The 21,888-nt window shown below is 30.8% G+C and overlaps 1 protein-coding gene across 1 annotated transcript; it reads left to right on the forward strand.

The window, feature by feature from the left end:
* The first annotated feature begins 7,303 nt into the window (after positions 1 to 7,303).
* Positions 7,304 to 17,899, forward strand: LOC124542998 (glycerol kinase). Its single transcript, XM_047120977.1, has 8 exons — positions 7,304 to 7,712; positions 8,429 to 8,602; positions 9,985 to 10,132; positions 10,987 to 11,138; positions 12,483 to 12,731; positions 14,169 to 14,338; positions 15,910 to 16,045; positions 17,226 to 17,899. The coding sequence occupies exons 1-8, from the start codon at positions 7,470 to 7,472 to the stop codon at positions 17,496 to 17,498; spliced, it is 1,545 nt and encodes a 514-aa protein (XP_046976933.1). The 5' UTR covers positions 7,304 to 7,469; the 3' UTR covers positions 17,499 to 17,899.
* The last annotated feature ends 3,989 nt before the right edge of the window (positions 17,900 to 21,888 follow it).

Consider the following 21,888-nt stretch of genomic DNA (forward strand, 5'->3'; position numbering starts at 1 on the left):
TTTAACATTATCTATGCAGGAATAAATTTAAACAAACTATAGTTATTATTAACAGTATAGAAATCCATGAAAAATCATTTCACTAACAGTGCTGTCCATTTTTAAGGTAATGTACCACCTAGTGGAAACCGGCTCTGTTTGTAAATAGTATAGTATATTAATGTATGTTAGTGTCAAATATATTTAAGGTATTTATATTAAGCGAGGTAGAGTTTTAAAACAAATACTGTTAAGATAATTAAATTGAGAACATTCTTTAAGATAATTTATATGTTGTAATATATTTTATACAGTCATTTGAAATAAAATAATAAGTCGGTTAGCTTGTAAAATTCAATGCCTATTATTTATTTAGTTTTATTCGAATTTCAAGGATGGGGACAAAATGTAAACAAAATAATGGTATGTGTTATAATTTCGATGGCATGGTGCTAGAAGGGTCAAGTTCAATAACCCTTAATTATGTTTATTAGAACAACTTTTAGCCTGTCGTTTATGCACAAATAAAATTATTATTAATAACGTGTTGATTATTGATTTAAATAAAAAGCCTTGTGAGGTTGTGACGTTAATTCGTTTACATTTTACAGCGATTCAATTTAAATTGTATATATATTTTGTCGAGTTATATGTCTATATATAATGTCTGGTATATATGTTAAGTTCATCTAACTTTTGAACCGAGTGTCAAGCATGTGACGTCACCGATCGGTCTGGCGTCATTGTTTTGACATTCCAGAGATCACATTGTATAATGTTGTATAACTAATCACCCCTTATAGTAGTATTGTTTGTTTTAAATGTGGGTTACAGGTTTAAAAATAATTGTACGTGTGGAAAGTACTAATTTCTTAATGCATATTATTAATTAAATTAATTTAGTCGAAAACTATTGACAGTATATTTGTTCGTCCATTATTATAATAAATAAATGCAATGTTTTTTAATTCTAAATTTTAAATTTCCGAAGAAAATAAAATGTTAGACGTATATTCTTAAAGCCATTCTGATCGCTTTAATAGAATGGTTGCATTGGACAAATTGGTGTTTTATAATATATTTTATTTAATATTATAAATTAATATAAGAAAATATTGCTGAATTATATTTTTTTTTATCTATACGGTGCACAAATTAAAAACTTACAAGGCCTAATATGTTGTAGTAATTTTTAATAATAATGTTTCATTATGTAGGTATTGAATTGTTTTAATGTAACAATCCATAGAAAAGGTCGGTAGTATAGTAAATAATAGGGGACAGGGTACTGATATGTTCTCGTTGATTCGAGTGATGAGGTCTTAAATTCAAATTTTGGGAACGCAAGCCAGATTGGGATATATAATCTTAGTTCACGAACAAGACTGGTTTCATTAAACATAATATCAAGAATAAAACGATTAATCTTACACGCGACTAAAGCCTACAATTTCGACTGAAGAAGAATGTAACCTCCACGTCTAATAAACTATTTAAACTTAAATTCAGAACAATCAATAATGAGTTGTCGTTTATTACGTATATCACGTATTTGATCTATTAGTGGATGATTATGATCGGATAGACTGATTACCCTAGTGATTAGCTTATATGAAATCGAGAGCCCACTAGGAAAACGACGAGAATAGGGTTAGGTCTAAAAAAGTTATTGGGAATATAAAATCGTTGGAATCACAGATATCTTTGATTCGGCCCGAATTTACTTATTTGTATTTAGATACTTTGGAACGTATATAGAATGTTTGGGAGTGAGAAATTTAAGCGGTGATTAAATATGTCATAGGTAGTACGTGAAATACACACTTGAAAATTCATATTACACACTTTAGTATATACTATTTTTGTTATTGTATCGGTAACTATGCTGATTACTCGAGCAACTTCGATATTTAAATATGACCGAACTATTTATACTACGGTCATTAAATTTTAAATTCGTTATGACTGCAGTTAGGGCCCCCATCTTACTGATCATCTTAATCATATTCAACCTTGATTACAACTTAATCCGTATTATTTAAAAAAAATAGTAAACGTTGGTCGAATTGAAACGCATTTTTAATCATCTACTGGCTCTAAGTTGCAAAGTTTATACATGTGTAACAGCGAATGATTTACTAATAAGTATGAAAATAATGTATACGCTCCTCTCCGCGTTGACGCACGAGGGACAGCTTAGCTGATGGTAGTAAAGAGCAGCCCGGCCTCACTCGCGCAGCACCAGTAGAGCACGAACAAGGGATGACGTTTTGGACAACAGCCAATCTTGCGGCATCTCAACTGGAATATATTGAATTAATGCATTATTTAACTTATGAAATAACAGCAACAAAGCAGTAATATGGTAGATTTTGAAAAAAAAAATGAATAGTTTAATATATAACATTCTATTTCGTTACGAAGTCAATTTAAAATAAATAAAATGCCTCAGTGATTTGTTTATCTTTATCCAAAAGTTACTGTCTTACAGTAATTATGGATATTAAATGAAATGTATGTATGTAGGTTGTAGATATATTTGATAATCAGGAAGGCTAGGAAAGCAGCATTTCTAAGAATTTTTTATATATTTACCAAAGTTATTATTTTTTTACTTTTATACGCAAACGTGCTTAAGATTATATAATAACGTGCGTAGATTAGATAATATTCTAAATTTATATAGGTTCTAAATATATGCACGGAAACCTACATTGGAGCAGCGTGATGGAGAAAACAGGCTGCTACTTTACTTTTACGTATTACATTGATCGATTACGTCGTTAATATGTAAATATATTAACGTAGGAATAAATATACTAAGCTATATTTTTGGCAGCAAAACGAAAGTGCCACAAAGTGTTATAGAAGTGTATATTTAAAAGCAGAGTCGGATTTAAAGGTCCGGAGGCCCCCGGGCCACAAAGCAGTGGGGCCCTAGACAAACAGAAGCGAGAACAACCTAATAATTATATTATCATGAATTATTTACTTTTTTTATTTCAATCAATAAGCTATGATTTAATTACTTTGTATCGGTAACTTTTAAAATATTAAGTAGTAACATTATTATAAATTTGACTATATCTCGGTATTTGTTAACTCGTTGAAAACTGATGTGGCCCCCACTCATGTGGAGGCCCCAGGGCAGTTACCCCGGTTGCCCTCCCCTAAATACGGCCCTGTTTAAAGAATTTGAGGAGATTTCAAAGTCTTGTGAGAAATTATACACACGTACATGTTAATTGCATAATTTTGAAAATATAAGAAATAAAAACGATCGAGCTTACTTCTTAAATGGAAAGCCACTGGTGCGGCGTGTGTGTTCATCTGGCCCACAGCTTTGCTGGCGTCGGAAGGCTTCATAATATGAGTTTCCATCTTTGATTAGTTCATTTGGCTCCTCTGAATCTTGATCCCCGCAGTTGCGTTGGTAGAAGCTGGATTACTAGGCCACGTTTCCGAAAGTTATGGAACGTGTAGACTGCGTGGTCTTTGGAGTCAATACGACGTAAAGACAACCAGGAATTGTCTTAATTTTTACATTTTCGCCAGTTTCCTGTTCTACATATTAAATGTATCCTCGGAACAAATCTACTCAAGTACAAAATTTATACTTGTGCTGTTATGGATGTAGCTGGCGAGTAAAAGGACGCACCGTGCTTGTGCTGGGAGTCATATACCTGTTCCCCACACTCCTTTATCCCCCCTAAATTTAGCTCGAATCGTAAACAGCCCATACTAAATTTATTTCTACCCACATTTTCTTCTATAATCAGGCTAGAAAAAACTGTTGTTATGATTTAGGTACAGTTTTTAGTAATCCACTTATTGACTGGAAATGGATTTTATTGATCTGATGATTTACATAAGTATTAAATGTGCATACAATATAACAATATCGATATGATATATGTATATTAAGTTAATGTAATAACACAATAGCCGCTATTTTAAAATAGATTTCAGATTTTTAGACATATACTATATAAAACTTTAATGTATATAGTTATTTGGATATAAAAGTAGTAGGATATTGTCAAACGATATAGTTTTTTGCCTTGTCGAGAATAGTTTTAATTAAAGAATTTTCAAATTATTATATGTGTTTTATTTTCACATAATATTTTTGTTACTAAACAACGACAGTAACTTTATAAGCATTACATTAATAGGTTTTTAAAAACCACGAGGATTAGTAGAAGGAATTTATTCGTTTATAAATTAATATATGGCAAATGTATATTTCCTTCAGCCGCACGTATTCGCCTATTCACAATTATGGGAACTGAACATAAATATCCTTGCCTATATTTTTTACATATACTAATTTTATTACTCGGTAAATAGAATACAGTATTAAATATTATATAAAGACTATAAATACCTATATTATAGTAAATAATTAATATTTTTATATTTATTAAAAGTCATAATTCACTGTGGTATGGGCCTTAGTAAACATGCATTTGTTTACGTTACTAGCAGATGTTTTTGTACTATGCCTGATAACGAATATTTTTTTACACCTACCCCCCATTTGTGACTAAGATTTAAAATTTTATTTGGTATTACTGGTTTAATAGCCTATTGAACAGAAAACTACACATAGACTAAGTAAACTCATAACTGGCGCTATAGTGTAATAATTTCTACCTAAATCAATTTATGGAGGATAATTTTTCAATCAGATACGTTTATTTTATTTTCATAATTAAAAGTTTTCTTTCTTAAATAATCTAATTTAGAAGAGTTTTTCATTAACAATAATAACTTTAGTTGTTTAATGGTAACAATATTTTCTTCTTTCCATATCGGTAACAAGAAAAAAAACAATCAAATTGTTATATTCCCCAAAAAAGTACTTTAACTTATCAATTATGTATCAAATTAATTGCATTTATTACATAATCAATTTAATCTTATTAGCTACCTATTTATAAATTTACTTCCAAATATTATTTGTACCTACTTTTGAGTAATTTCAACTTAGGTATATGATATTATGTATGATCTAAACAGGTATCATTTACTATCATAACGCATGTTTTTACATATATAACACAAGAATAAAAATCTTAGATTTCGGAACCAATCATATTTTGCAGATGATTTATATGCAATTTAAATATATATATATTGTTAGTAAAATAATAGTTTATAAAAAACACGCTAATTGCATTGTCATTGGCACTTAATACATATGCAAAGTTTCGAATTAGAAATAGCTGAAAATCGCGCTCATAGTTACATACATACATACAGCTCAAGCTTATAAAAGCGTCTTAAAAATACGATATAATCGTTTACATAAAATCAAGACTTATCATTTCTAAGAATTTTGTTTTGAAATTTTAATTTTTATAGCTTTTTTAAACCCGTCGGGGTGGGTACCACCCACTCATCAGATGTTCGGCTGCCAAACAATAATACTTAGTATTGTTTTGTCCTGGTTTGAAAGGAAGGTGAGCCAGTCTAAATAGAGGTACGTAACATCTTAGTTATCCCAAGGTTGTTGTCCAACCCAACTGACGATATAAATAATGGTTAATAATTTTAATGTGTGCGGTGGTGACCACATAACATCAGGAGGCTTGTTTGCCCGTCCGCCTACCTATTAAATGAAGAAAAACTTGCTATTAGATCTATGTGTATAACGCACCCAGAAATGGGTTACTTATTACAAGTTGTAAGAGAGTTATGGTCTTTATTTAGATTGTACAAAATAGTCTTATATACTGTCTTTTCGCGCATCTATTTCTCCTTCGGTTCAATCGCTTAAGTTTCCTACCTTTATGACCTGATCATGACGGGAACATTTCAGTTCAATACACCTATTATAGCAAGATCACCGCTTTATTACTAAAACAGCGATCTTTTCCAAGCTACTTTAAGATACGGGAAATAAAAAGGGTTAAAAAATAGTTCCAATGTACATAATATAATATATTTAAAATATATTATAATTAAATAATAGTAACTTTTAAATAAGAACACATAAGTATAATTAATTCAAGTAGGCTTTTACAACATGCACTTTTGAATTGACATTTATTTTTAATATTTTTTTTGTATGTACCTACACTTACATTTGTGTATAATAAGATACAATTTATGTAAAAAATGTTTGCGAAACAGTATTCGTGTGCAAGATTTATTTGCGACCTCATTTTATTAAAAAAAAATATTTCGATTTATTTGTTTTACAGATGTCCATGGATAGTAATATTTTCAACCGACTTCCAAAAGGAGGAGGTTATCAATTCGTCTGTATTTTTTTTTTATAGCGTAGGTACACCTACACTATAAAAATATTATTCCAATAATTAGTTATTTCTTTCAGAAATAAAAAAGAGATAAATATTTAGTTTAAAAAAAACATGTCCATTAAAATACGAGTTAAAAAAATTATAAGATCGTAAGTTCGTATTACAATGCATATATTGTCGTAGCTTTATTTGTGATTTACATAGTTATAATTACTATTTGTCACCCTCGGTTTCGTTTGGGTTTTAGGTGTTGCTCATCAAGTGTTACGCATAAAAAAGTAGCGTATATCCATAAATATAATATAATAATATATATTCTTTGTTTCATAGCGAATTCCATCCAATTCTTTTCAGTGATTTGACCGCGTAAGAGAAGCGGAAAGATATATTGACAGAGTTACTTCCGCATTTATAAAATTAGTATAAATGTTTGTAGGCATGCATGTAATGTATTTTTTACATTTTATTTTACAATAGCAATAATGTAGGTAGTGAAAAAATGATTTAATCATTTATTAAAACAAAATGTACCCTACAATATATTTTTTATACATATTTAATACCCTTAGGTATTCCATAGTGCTAGGTGAGTTGACCATGGTTACAGAGGTCTGAATTTCCTATGATAACTTTTTCAATTGATTGAAATCCAGACGATAATTTTGCTCGAAATGACAATCATTTCAGTTTGTGAGTTAAAAAGTTTTATAGAAAAATTTATGTTATTAATTTTAAATCCCATTGCTTTCAATTCAAACGATAACTTAATTTTAGTGTCCCTAATTATATAATATAAATTAAATATTTTGAGTTTGCCGCTAAAAATTTGATAGATGGCAACGTTAGGAGCTGTCGTTTATAAAATTATTAAGTTATTTTAGAGCCCAATAAATAGAATTAGGTATGTCCGAGTAAGTTGTAAGAGACAAATTAATTTAAGTAAACATCAAACTTGTAACGGTTAAGTTAAATATTGTACTAATAATATTCTAGTGATTATTTTTGAAATTCTCAATAGGCAACATTCTTAATATGTCAAAACAAACAGGAAAACCTCCAGTTTTAATTTCAATTTTCAATGTCACTTCATTGGCTGTGAAAAACTTGATAAATATTTTAACCATGTTGTTTATTTAACTTAGCGTTAGCGATCAAAGTGCAATTAGATAAGAAATTTATTAGAAAGTAGTTTATTCCGTGTATGTTGTTAGCATATTGAAAATGGCAGAATATGGTAAATTCGGTCCCTTAATCGGAGCAATTGACGAAGGAACCTCGAGTGCGAGATTTATTATATTTAAAGCTAATTCATGTGAGGTAGTGGCGGTGCATCAGAAGGAGTTGGAACAATGTTTTCCCCAGGAAGGATGGGTCGAACAGGATCCCAACGCGATCTTGGAAGTGGTAATCACTTGCATAACAAAAGCTGTGGAGAAACTCGTGGCCTTAGGTGGAAAACCGAAGGTACTATAAATATACACGTTAAATAAAAGTTATGTATTAAGTTACCGAGGCGTCATTTTTTAACATATTAAATTTAAAATGACTGGTTTGTTAACAAAAAGCCAGTGTGAATTTTTCATTCATCATTTCTTCAATCGTAGTTATTGTGTATTGGTTGAAAAATATCCACATTTTCAATGTTTTATAACAGTTTTTATTATGTATAATTGAATAGAAAATGGTTGATAAGTAATGGAAAACTTAATGTAGAGCAAGATTGCTTGTTCTGTTATATTTTTTACAGCAATTAATTTTAAAATGAATATTTTAAAATAAGATACCTACCATACTAGCAAGTTGTATGAATGCATTGTATTATATAAAGTAAAAACTGTCATTATTTTTAAATTATATAACATTGTAATGTAATTATGATAGTATACACGATAGTGTATATATTTTTATCACTTTAATGACTTTATTTTCTTTTGTTTCTCTTTACTGTATTGTTAATATGTTATACAAAGAAATGTATGTGCATGAATTAAATTGAATAGTTTGTTATGTAAATGTGATTTTAATAAAAAAATACTTTTGAAAAAACTAATTATCTATACATTGATCTATGGTTTCTAAGCATAACATAATAAACTTGTATTTATATAATAATAAGGATAAAAAATACACACACACATACAAATCAATGCAACTTCAAATAAACACAATTTTATTTACAGGATATACTCGCCGTGGGTGTAACCAATCAGAGGGAGACTACAATTGTCTGGGATAGATATACCGGGAAACCACTTCACAATGCTATTGTATGGCTGGATATGAGAACTTCATCCACAATAGACAAACTACTGGATTTGGTGCCAAACAAGACAAGAAATAAAAATTACTTAAAGGCTAGTAAATTTTAATTTACTTTTTATTCTAAAATTTACTAAGTATGTTTCATATGATTGAGAATTGTATTATCTTATTTCCAAATTCAACAATGCTGAATGCTCGACCTACATAAGTAGCTAATCAGATAAAATAAATTATTAATAAATATTGCGATATTGTATAGCATATTTATTAATGAACAAAAAATTCTTGAGTGCCTTATATTGTATGAAATAATATTGAAGTCAGAATATTTAAGTATTACCCTTATTGTTTTAATTGAATATAAAGCTATGCCTAAATTTACCAGATATAATTCACTATTCATACAATTATGCCTAGGTATGATTTAATCAAATGGTTTAAGATACATATTTCAGAAGCAACCATTTGCTTACTACAAAAAAAGATATTCTTTTAATGAAAAATTGTAGTTGACAATGAAATACTATCCAAACGCAAGACAAATAATTCCTAACTTATTTAACTACAAACAAGTCTTTACTATTGTAAATATATATACATAAAAGTATTGAATAAATTTATAACTTATTATATAATAACAAAGTGTTGTGGATAATAAAACCGCAAGGTCAAATCTATATTACAGATGTTAAGCAATCTCCTTTAAAGATTAAAATAGATTACACACAATTGAATGTGATCATTTTATAATTACGACAATTGTTTTATTACATCTATCACAATCATGTGGTGCTGATAACATCCTCGATTCTATTATCCATGTATAAATTGTAAAAAATATTGTATATAATTGAAATAATGCTTTAATTATGTGTATTCAGTATTACTTCATACTAATCTAGTTACTATATGATCTAGTAATTTCGTCTTTTCAAAATTAACCAATAACCAGTTAATATCAGTCAAATGCAAATAAGTACATTTATAAAATTGGCTAGTCTTTGTTATATTAAAATAACAGCTTTTTGCAACATGCATACATGTGTATAGACAGTACATATACCAATATAACATTTTTTTCAATTTTTTTTGTCTGTTTCTCTGTTTGTTAAAGCTAATTAGCTAGACTGAGTTTGATCGGACTTTCAGTTACAGAGGGCTTGTTGTAATAAGAAAGTAATTTGGGCTACAAAAAATACCATTTGTAAAATATTGCACAACAACAACAGCCTGTAAATTCCCACTGCTGGGCTAAAGGCCTCCTCTCCCTTTGAGGAGAAGGTTTGAAACATATTCCACCACGCTGTTCCAATGCGGGTTGGGGGAAAAATATTGCATATAATAGGATATTTGTAAAAACTAGAAATGTGTGATAGGAGCACACTATAAAAATATTTAATTTTAATGCTAACTTTTTTCAGAATCAATTTTCAAAAAAAAAGCATGTTATGAATTTGATATGATATGATTGTAGCCATTATGCGGTCTGCCCATGTCACCATACTTCAGTGCTGTGAAACTGAGATGGTTGAGCGACAATGTGGACGCTGTAAAACAGGCCATGAAGAAGGGATCATGCTGCTTCGGTACTGTCGACACCTGGATCATATGGAACTTAACAGGTGAAAACATTATTTGGAATTGATTATTTGGATTTTATCTCAAAATATGCTTCTTAAGTCTAGTAGTAGAATATCCAAGTGTTAGTTTTGTGTGTTACCATATATTAGTGAATTAAAATTCAAATTTATTATGTAATTCAAACATTAATTTATAACCATAAATCAATAGTTGTTACATTATTTAAATTTGATATTTTTTTTACAAATACCTAAGTTTAATATAGAGTATTATTATTTACAAAAACATTTTTAAAAATTCAATACATTAAATAGCTGTCTGGTTCATGTAAATGTATGCGTTAATTTGATATATACATGTATTTGTTAATATGACTTTACAAGTTATAACTGCTCAGTTATGCTTCCTATTATAAGTAACCAGTGGTAGCTTTAATTTTAATATACATAGTTCTGTTAGTGTTAAGATAAATAATTCTTGTAAATTCAAGTAGAATAAAGTACATTTTGAGTTACGTACGTTCACGTAATGTAATTACCATTTTCCGATGAAAAAACTTACATGACATACAACAACAACAGCCTGTAAATTCCCACTTCAGGACTAAAGGCCTCTCCCTTTGAGGAGAAGGTTTGGAACATATTCCACCACGCTGTTCCTATGCGGGTTGGTGGAACGCACATGTGGCAGAATTTCTATGAAATTTGTCACATGCAGGTTTCCTCAGGATGTTTTCCTTCACCGCTGAGCACGAGATGAATTATAAAGACAAATTAAGCACATGAAACAGCGGTGCTTGTCTGGGTTTGAACCCGCAATCATCGGTTAAGATGCACGCGTTCTAACCAATGGGCCATCTCGACTCATGTATACACATCATTGTTATTTTCCCCAGGTGGCGTTAACGGCGGCAAGCATATCACCGATGTCACAAATGCCTCACGAACTATGCTTATGAATATTGAAAATTTAACCTGGGACCCACTATTGATGAAATTCTTCGAAGTGCCAAAATCGGTCCTGCCAGAAATTAAGTCCAGCTCTGAAGTAAGGATATTATTATACTTGCTTTATGATATTTATTCCATTAGTTAGGGAAAGCTCTCATCTTTATTTTATATTTATTTGATGTGTAATAACATTATTAAGTAGTATTTACGTATGAACACATTAAACTTAGAAGCTACTTTGCTAATTAAGAAACTTTGGTTGTATCATGTTTTAAAATATTACCAATTCGTCTCCAGATAAAACTAACTGAAAAAAAATAATTTCTATATTAAAATGAACTCTGAAACTTATAATGGACTATTGAGAGACATTTTTTTCAAACAAAAGAAGACATTATATACTCAATTAAAAACTAACTATAACTATAAATGTAAAGTAATTTATATATTGACTTCTCAATGTATATTTCATAATATTAATAAATCTTAAAAATACAAAAGACTACAGTATTTGTGATATACTACTAACACAAGGGACAAGCATCAATTTGTTGCTTTCGTTCCAGTGTCCAAAGGGGTCAGTGACCCTTTTGAGCGACAATTTATTATGACTAATTATGAGTAGTGTGTACACCGATTTCCATGGGTCATTCCGAGGTCCCGGGTTCAATTCCCGGCCGCGTCGATGTAGAAAAAGTTATTTAGTTTTCTATGTTGTCCTGGGTCTGGGTGTTTGTGGTATCGTCGTTACTTCTGATTTTCCATATCACAAGTGCTTAAGCTACATTGGGTTCTCATATTTATAGTATTTATAATTGATTGTTAATTATTTTTATTTTTTATTTTATTTGGGAAACAAACATTACAATAAGTCTTAATATTAACAAATAAAAATTAAATCACAAGCCAATCAAGTTTCCACTCATAAATTAATATACAATACTAGAGCAACAAGAAAAAAAGGAGGATATTACACAATTATAGTACAACACAACTTATATGTTGCATCGGCAAAATTCGTATAACCGATCACATCCGAATTGAGTACGCTAGCCCAAATTATCAATATTTATTTCTCATGCGAATATGATCTTTGCACAAACGTAATAACTTGTAATATCATATGACCTAATATATTCGTCGATTTGACACGTGGATTTACATGCACTTGCTTTCTCTGACGCGTGAATCTGTAGCGACGAATAGTGTCAAATGGCGCGATAGGGAGCTATTCCTATTGGTTGTGTAAATCGACAGTAATCGGTTTTATTTTCATACAATTGCATTTTCCGATGCTACATCTAATTTGTGTCGTACTATACAATTTTATTTTAATTTAAAGGATAATAAATAAAATTAAACTAATCCGAGCTTGTCTATAAGATAAATTATGAAAACGAAAAAAAATAAGCAATTATCAAGAATAATGATTTATTTTCAGATATACGGCTACATATCAGACGGACCAATCCGTGGTGTACCGATATCCGGCTGTCTTGGTGATCAACAAGCTGCGTTAGTCGGGCAGATGTGCTTGCAGCAAGGGCAAGCGAAGGCGACATACGGTACCGGTTGCTTCGTTCTATACAACACGGGCGACATTCGCGTCAACTCGAACCGGGGCCTACTGACGACTGTGGCCTATCAGCTCGGCAGTCAGAACCCGCCTTGTTACGCCTTAGAGGGATCGGTAAGTCAAATCAAATCAAATCAAATCAATTTTATTCAAGTAAACTTCACAATGAAGCGTTTTTGAATCGTCAATAATCAAATACTACCACCGTTTCGGAAAGCAGCTTCTAGCGAGAGAAACGGCAAGAAACTCGCATAGTTGCTCTTTTCAAATAAACACATTTACAATGCTGTTATTGACAGTAATTAGCGTCCTATGATGGAACCCGAGCCTAACTCCAGGCGTTTCTTTCTAAAAAGTACTATTTTAATTAATAGTATGATTTATTTATTAATTTAGTCTTAATAATATTTTTAAATTTTGAAAATGGTAAATTGATTATATTTTCCGGTATCTTATTATATATGCGTATACCAAATAAGTAAGTGTATCTAAACTCGTTTATTTTGCTTTGATAACTTATGAGTTTTTAACATTTTTGATGTGTGTACACCGGTTTTCAAGGGTACGCCACTCCGAGTTTGATTCCGAGTCGATATAGGTTATCATTAGTTTTCTATGTTGTCTCGGGTCTGGGTGTTTGTGGTACCGTCGTTACTTCTGATTTTCCATACACAAGTGCTTCAGCTACTTACATTGGGATAAGAGTAATGTATGTGATGTTGTCTCATATTTATTTATTATTTTTCAATAACAGTAATAATTGATAATCCTAATAAAGTTAAATGGTCAAATATGCACGAAATATGCACGAACAAAAAAACATTAGTAATTAGATTTTGACATTTATTTAAATTATAACTGATAGTTTCAATTAATTATGTATTATAAGTCCTAGAAAAACAAGAAAAAAAAACTTATTCATTATAATTATGTAATAATCATACGCTAAAAATGATCTTGATATGAAATTTGGCGCCATTCCTGCAGATACCTCTTCAGGAACAGTTTATCCAGTGCCGTTGAAAAATTTGTCAATTTTCTTTATCCCGTCCAGACCGTATTTTGTTATATAACATGCCTATTAAGTCTAACTATAGTAGGACACAAATTAGATGTAGCATCGGAAAATGCAATGGAATGAAAATAAAACCGATTACTGCCGATTTACACAACCAATAGAAATAGCTGCCTATCGCGCCATTCGACGCTATTCGTCGCTATAGATTCACGCGTCAGAGAAAGCAAGTGCATGTAAATCCACGCGTCAAATTGACGAATATATTAGGTCATATGATATTACACGTTATAACGTTTGTGCAAAGATCATATTCGCATGAGAAATAAATATTGATAATTTGGGATAGCGTACTCAATTCGGATGTGATCGGTTTTACGAATTTTGCCGATGCGACATCTAAGTTGTGTCGTTCTATACGGCAAAAAGCACTGTTAATGAAAAAGTATCCAAATATGCAATAACACTATAAAAACAGTATTTCCATATAATCGGATGTCCAGTAATGATATATAAATTCGGATTCCAATTTAAAGGTCGCGATAGCCGGCGCTGCCCTGGGCTGGCTTCGAGACAACATTGGACTGCTTGATAGCGCTACGGACTCCCAACAAATAGCGGAGAAAGCGACAGAGAATGGCAGTGTTGTTTTCGTCCCAGCATTTAGTGGACTGTACGCTCCCTATTGGAGACAAGACGCCAGGGGGTAAGGACAGCAAAACCATATGTTTCTCGTGCAAATTTAACTTCACAGTTCGAATTCAATAATCGGCTATTTGACTGGTTTTTAAAATCCATTTTGTATTATTAAGTAGAGGTTAAGGAACCCAGTAAAGGTTGACTTTTTTATTTCTAGTAAATATATATCATATTAAAAATTCCATATTTAAATAACGCGCGAAAACGCTACTTGATCAATATGGCGCTGCAATGGGACATGTGACGTCACTTTGCTGTATTTTAATCTGTTTTACATATAGTAGAAGACCAAGCTTTACAATTATTATGATATGATTATTTTGCCTGTGAGTGCATTCTAATTATTATTAGTGATTCCAACACGATGTCCATTCTTGTATGTGTGTGTTCATGCGTGGTTATATGTGTGTGTTAAGTGGTCAAAACTTTGTAGCATGACAAAGAGAGCCACCATCGTATTTTTAATATTAGCTTGGATTATTAATAATAGGCTATTTGAAAATGCGAAAAATAAATTGTGAATTATTGTAATCGGTGTATATTATGAGTTTAAAAATTGTTATTTAGTAACTAAACTTGAAAATAATACTTAATTTATTCAAAAATCAATAAATAAAAATGAAATTTGTCACGTGACACAAAACGCTCGCGATTGGCCGGGCTTATGATGAAGTCACTTTCTTGTAAACTTTGCTTTTCTGCTATATGTACCACAGATTAAAATACAGCAAAGTGACATCGACCCCATTGCAGCGCCATATCGTCCAAGTAGTGTTTTCGCGTGTTATTTAAATGTGGAATTTTTAATATGATATTTTTCGGCAAATATGTACTAGAAAACCTCTACTAAATAATATAAAATTGATTTTAAAAACCAGTCAAATAGCCTATTATATATAACATAGGTTATTGAGGATGCTCAAAATAGACCACAAATTGTTTCTCTGAAAATACAAAGTTTTGCTTTATTTAACACGTCTTTACAATATCATAACAATTATCATTAAACTATTACAATTATACTTTTATCTTACCTGAAAATAAAAAGGAAATTTTTAAGTTCACTAATATCGTCTCCTCTATTATATCTCTTTATTTTTCTTACATTTTTTTTTGTATCTATGTAAGTTGAATGTATACATATATTATAGATACTGGTATATATTTATGTATTTAGAGTGTAATATATTCATTTATCATTAAGTCTACTTGAATTTTATAACATAATACATACAATATATTATAAATATATACAATACACCATATACACCATACAATACATCATTGTATTAAAAATAATCTCCACTGGATTCAGGGTTTCTGGAATAGATCTCTTGTTAGAGATAAGTTATCCCTTTGTACACATATAATTTTCTGTATACTCTGTTGGTACATAAATAAATAAATAAAAAAAAATCAAAGTTCAAAATAATCTAAACATTATCTGTAATTCTGTCATTCAACCATCAAAAGCGCGGCAAAGTGACTTTCAGTTACAGATTATAAGCAAATTTGTGATAATAATATGTCATTTCGTTACATATATATATAATATTTATATAAATATAACATTTTCAGTGTTATTTGCGGAATAACGGAAGACACGCATTCGAACCACATCGTGAAAGCCGCGTTGGAAGCAGTTTGCTTCCAAGTGAGAGACATATTGGATGCGATGAACGAAGACTGCGGTATACCTCTGCAGTTACTTAAGGTGATTATTAATATCCTTTATTAAGTGATATAGGCAGACATCCTAATGTGGACACCACTGGCCAAAGATACTGTAAATCCCATTTCACTAATATACCATCGATCTTGGGATCTTGCATCTTAACCGATGATTGCGGGTTCAAACCCAGGCAAGCACCGCTGTTTTATGTGCTTAATTTGTCTTTATAATTCATCTCGTGCTCAGCGGTGAAGGAAAACATCGCGAGGAAACCTTCATGTGACAAATTTCATAGAAATTCTGCCACATGTGTATTCCACCAACCCGCATTGGAACAGCGTGGTGGAGTATGTTCCAAACCTTCTCCTCAAAGGGAGAGGAGGCCTTTAGCCCAGCAGTGGGAATTTACAGGCTGTTGTTGTTTGTTGTTGTTGTTGATCATTTTAAATACCGGCTCACTCAAACTCCAAATTTATTACAAAGTATTGCTGCTTGGTGGTAGAATGATGAATGGATAGCACCTACACGATTTGCACGAAATACCTACCTACAGATAAATTTTATTTTCAAATTTTGGTGGCAAAATGTATGGCATAGCGATGTATGTTGCATATTAAACAATGAAAATATTTTGCCTAAGAGGTCCATAGAACCCATTGAGATTGACCCTTCGATAGTTCGTCTCGGGTCAGAGTATTTTATTATGAACCAATGTTAGTTTTTATTTGGACTACGACTTTGACGATTTTGACAATATTATTGCCTATATATAAGTACACACAACTTGATGTAGCATGATATAGCGGCTACATTCGTAAAACCGAACACATCCGAATTAAGTACGCTATCTGAAATTATTAATATTTATTAATTATTTCTAATCTGAATATGATCTTTAAACAAACATAAATAACTTGTGATGTGATATAACCTTAATATATTAGTCAATTTGACAAGTCGATTTACATGCACTTGTTTTCTCGGGTTGAACTGACGCGAGAATATATAGCCACGAATAGCTTCGAATGTCGCGATAGTGAGGTATTTCTATGTTGTGTCGTACAATAATGTCTTAAATCTTCTGGGTATGCTGGAAGAAATCTCTTATAGGGATAAGCATACCTTTTAAATTATGCTTTCCTGTGACTTATATATTTGTATCTGTACTGTATCTGGCAAATTTTAATAAACTGTTAAATAAATAAAAATAAATAAATTTCAGGTCGATGGCGGTATGACTTCCAACGAGCTGGTAATGCAAATGCAATCTGACTTGATTGGCATTAATGTCATCAAGGCAGGTTTCACTGAGAGCACTGCTCTGGGCGCCGCCCTAGTCGCCTACTGGGGCCTGGACAGCAATAGGATGGCATCACAGATTGCCATGTCCACTGGCATCACCTACATGCCAAAGATAAGTGACGATGAAAGGGATATGAGATATAAACAGTGGAAAATGGCGGTCGAGAGATCACTGGGGTGGGAGCAGAATTGAGTATTAACGTACAAATTTAATATACATCGGTCAGGTCAAATATCACACAAAGTCTGAACGAAATGCTATAAACAAATGTATATACACAAATTGTGATTGGAAACGTTTTTATACAAAATATTTTTTATTAGATTTACACAAAACAAAGTAAATTAGAATTCAACGAATTTTCAATCCGCTTTAATTGCCAATTTCATAAAATAAGGCTTGGTTTAATGTTTAATAGACTCAGAAATTTGTAAAAAAGGTAGATATTGTTATGTATACATAGCTTTTGTCATATGAAGATTTAACTTATTAATAAACTGAAATTTATTTGACGCATAGCGCTGATGTCCAATGAATATAATACATTAAATGTATGAGGATTCTAAATAGTCATAAAAGTAAATATACAAATATTTTCACAGAATAAATTAATATCCATTTCTTACTTTACTAATTACACAACAGACATTAATGAAACAATATTTTGCCACTTATTATTACTAGTAAAGGTACAATAATTTATAATCTGTAAAACATTTAAACATACTGTACATACTGTACAGGTCCTTTTGAAATGTGTACGGTTCGCAAAATAATTGAATTAATTTAAAAAAATGTATATATTTAAAGCATACGAATCTTACTTTGTGGGCCAGGGAAGTACTATTATATTTTCAAGTGTATTTATAATTCATCTTTATACACAAAGCCTGCATGTGTATAACATAATTCAATATTTGCTACATATGTATGCATGTAGAATATGCTCCAAAATATTCTGATGAAATCGAGATCTTGGCCCAGGAAAACATTGAAACCTTATTGTTTTAATAAGACATACGTATGACACATTACATAATTAAAAATGTATATATTTAATTCTCATCAGTGGCGTAGCTAGGTGGCAAAGGGCCCTGAAGCATAGAAAAAGAATCGGACGCGGATTCCCTCTTTCCCTTCTTTAACTAATAATTACCCTTTAAAATTATAGATACTAAATAAGACATCTTATGCGCACGTTCGTGATTTTCTAGCTACAGAAGCTTAAGATTTAGTTTAGAGGGCCCCCTGAACTCCGGGGCCCAGGTGCACTGCACCACCTGGCCCTACGATAGCTACGCCACTGATTCTCATCAATAATGCTACGAGGGTAGGATCTGGTGATCAGTAATACAGGTCTATCCCTGTGTCACACCAGCTCAGACCATACACTCGACTGTGAGCTGTTCCTTATTATTAGTTATTACTTATTGTGACATGGTACTATCGACTCATAATGAAATTATAAAACGAACAACGAATTATTAACATTTATTATTAATTAATAAATTATTATCAATGGTTATGATAATATATAATAAGTGTTACATATGCGTAGGTAGGAATGTTAATAAAAGATTGACAGGTCTGTAAAGATTTCGTTGACGGACGGATTTTGACATATGTCAAATTTAAACATTCAACAAGTAATGCATTCAAGCGTTACTGTAATAATATATCATTGCTTGTAATATTATTAGGTAGTCGTTCTTTTATGGTTAAGGGAAAAGCAGAATATGGTTATTTTAAAATTTGTCATAAATATCGGCCCACGCTGCACGTAGAAATATTGACAAATGTGCACAAATTTTTATTATCTGTGCTAGGTATATTAGGAAATTAATTGGTGTGCTATTTTAAATCGTGCGAATGTAAATTTAATAAAGTATTAAGTGATTACTTCAAATGTGTTAATATGAAATATGTTTAGAGAAGTATCTGTTCGCGATCTTTCTTTAACTTTTTTCTCCTGGATAAATCAAAGCAATTTTGTTCAAGTAAATTTCACAATTAAGCGTTATTGAATCATCGATAATTAAATGCTACCATCGTTTTTGACGACCTTCATGGTCGAGTGGTGTGTACACCGGTTTTCATGGGTACACCACTCAGAGGTCCCGGGTTCGATTCCCGGCCGAGTCGATGTAGATTACCATTAGTTTTCTATGTTGTCTTGGGTCTGGGTGTTTGTGGTACCGTCGTTACTTCTGATTTCCATAACACAAGTGCTTTAGCTACTTATATTGGGATCAGAGTAATGTATGTGATATTGTCTCATATTTATATATTTATTTTATATTATATGTTTCGGAAAGCAGCCTCTAGCGAGAAGAGACAGCGAGTAACTCGCCTATACTCCAGCCACATTCGATCTGGAATTTTAGTAAACAAACCATGTGTCATCATAATTAGGGTTGATACACTCTTAATAAAAAATAATAATTATTAAAATTACAACTATATTCATTATAACACAATTTCCTGTTTAAACACAAAAAAAAATAATTTAATACAGAATCCAAAAAAATTATTTAGCCGGTCAATACAAAATTTATATGAAAATTTGCTTAAAATAAAAGTTTAAAAATCTTTAATTACCACTATAATATTACTACAAAACTAACAACCCTATATTTTAATATTGACGTAAAGAAATCGCAGGTTTGTAACATTTGGAGTGTTTTTTTAAGAAATTGGCAGATTTAGGAAGGTATATAATAGCGATACAGCATCTTCGTAATTGGTGGTGTATATTTTTAATCGTATAATTATAATTTTAAATAAAAATATATACTTATCGCGCATTCCTAATAAAGTATAAAATATTAATGCTTAAAAAACATACTAATACACTAGTATACCAACAGACGTTGCTTTTTCCAGTATTGGAGCAATTGTAATCTCAAACCTCCCATTGACCCATTCAAATATACACAAAATTAATCTAAATGAGTCCTGTCGTTTGGGAGGCGATAGATAAAGTTAATAAAGCGAATTATATAACTACGAGGTAATTTCTGATATCATTTTAAAATTGGAGGTATTATTTTTGAGATCTACATTATTCCAGATGATCATAAGTATTATAATTATAACCAAGAATGCGCTTAGTCCTTTGTCTTAAATATTTTATTATTCATCATCAATTTTAATTTTTATTAATATCAAAAATAATTGTTTTACATATTTCTAAAAATGTTTTGAGCATCTGCCTGACGTTGGTTGCTAAGCAACGCTTTGTTATTAAACATTCCACATCGAATTTGGCTGGAGTATAGTTGCTCTTTTCAAATAAACAGATTTACAATGCTGTTCTTTACAATAATTACTGTCCTGTGATGGAACCCGAGCCAAACTCCAGGCGTTTTTTTCTTAAAAGTTTTCTTTTAACCAATATATTCTACACATAAACTATTTAATCAATGGATCAATTCACTAGGCTTAGAAAAGTGCGTTCAATTTCGATGATGTATTTTTTTCGAATTCAAATTGAAATTCGAATCTTTTGGCTTCGAATTTTCTTGACATGTAAATGTTTTTTAAAATATTTTTTTAATTATAGCAACATTTGTATGATCATCAGCGACGTTCTTTGAGCATTTGTTTGTAATGTAGCAGAGAATATCTTCTTTTACCTAATGTAATTTAAATTAATTTTATTTATTTCGAAAACTCAATCGAGTGTGTGTTTGTTGTCCCCTATGTGTGTTTTATAATCTGTTTCGTTTTTTTTTTTATAATTATCTTGTTTATGATATTCAGAATTTTTATACGTATTTTATATTAAAAAAAATGTTGCATTGGAAAGTACCTACGATAAATGATTGACTAGAGATAATGTCTACTTAAATCAAGTCAGGAAACCAGAAGACGGCACTGGGTCCACTATGGTTTGGTCATTAAATGTCGAAGAATTTGTTCGATATATACCTATATAAACTTTATAAAGATTTAATTTAATTTAAGACAAAATGCAATGATTACATTTTTTTAATTAAATTAATATAAATTGTATACAATATTTTTTTGTTGTTTAAATTATAGGTTGGCTGTTTTTAATTCCTTTTGTTTTCAAGATTTTTATATTTTAATGTTAACGATTTTACTCATTGGTAGTTTGTAATTATTTTATTTGAATGAAATAAGTTTTCTTGATATCTGTTAAGCTGCTGACACACACGCTTGATGCCAAGTGTGGTGGTCGCTTAAAGTATATTATTTTAAATCGCGCTTGCTCTTATTTTGCTTGGTTGACGCAGGTATTTCTTTAGTCTAGTTGTAAACACTCGCCAACAAAAAAAACGTTAAATTTTGGATTCCATTGAACACAATTGTATTGCGATTTTATGGTATACATTATGTAACTTGGATTCAAAGAACATGAATTTTCAGAATGTTTGATATTTTGTTACCGAGTGTGTCCGACAATACGAGTCCTTGATCCGAGGATTAGAATAAAAAGTAACAAGTAGAATATACTAGAGTTGTACATGTACAATGTAGTGTAGGGTTTTTAGTCATTGTTACTATATATATTTTAGCATAGTTGATCGTTGAAAGCATCGAATATAATCGATAAATA

The sequence above is a fragment of the Vanessa cardui genome, chromosome Z (assembly GCF_905220365.1).
Source record: "Vanessa cardui chromosome Z, ilVanCard2.1, whole genome shotgun sequence".
NCBI lineage: Eukaryota > Metazoa > Arthropoda > Insecta > Lepidoptera > Nymphalidae > Vanessa > Vanessa cardui.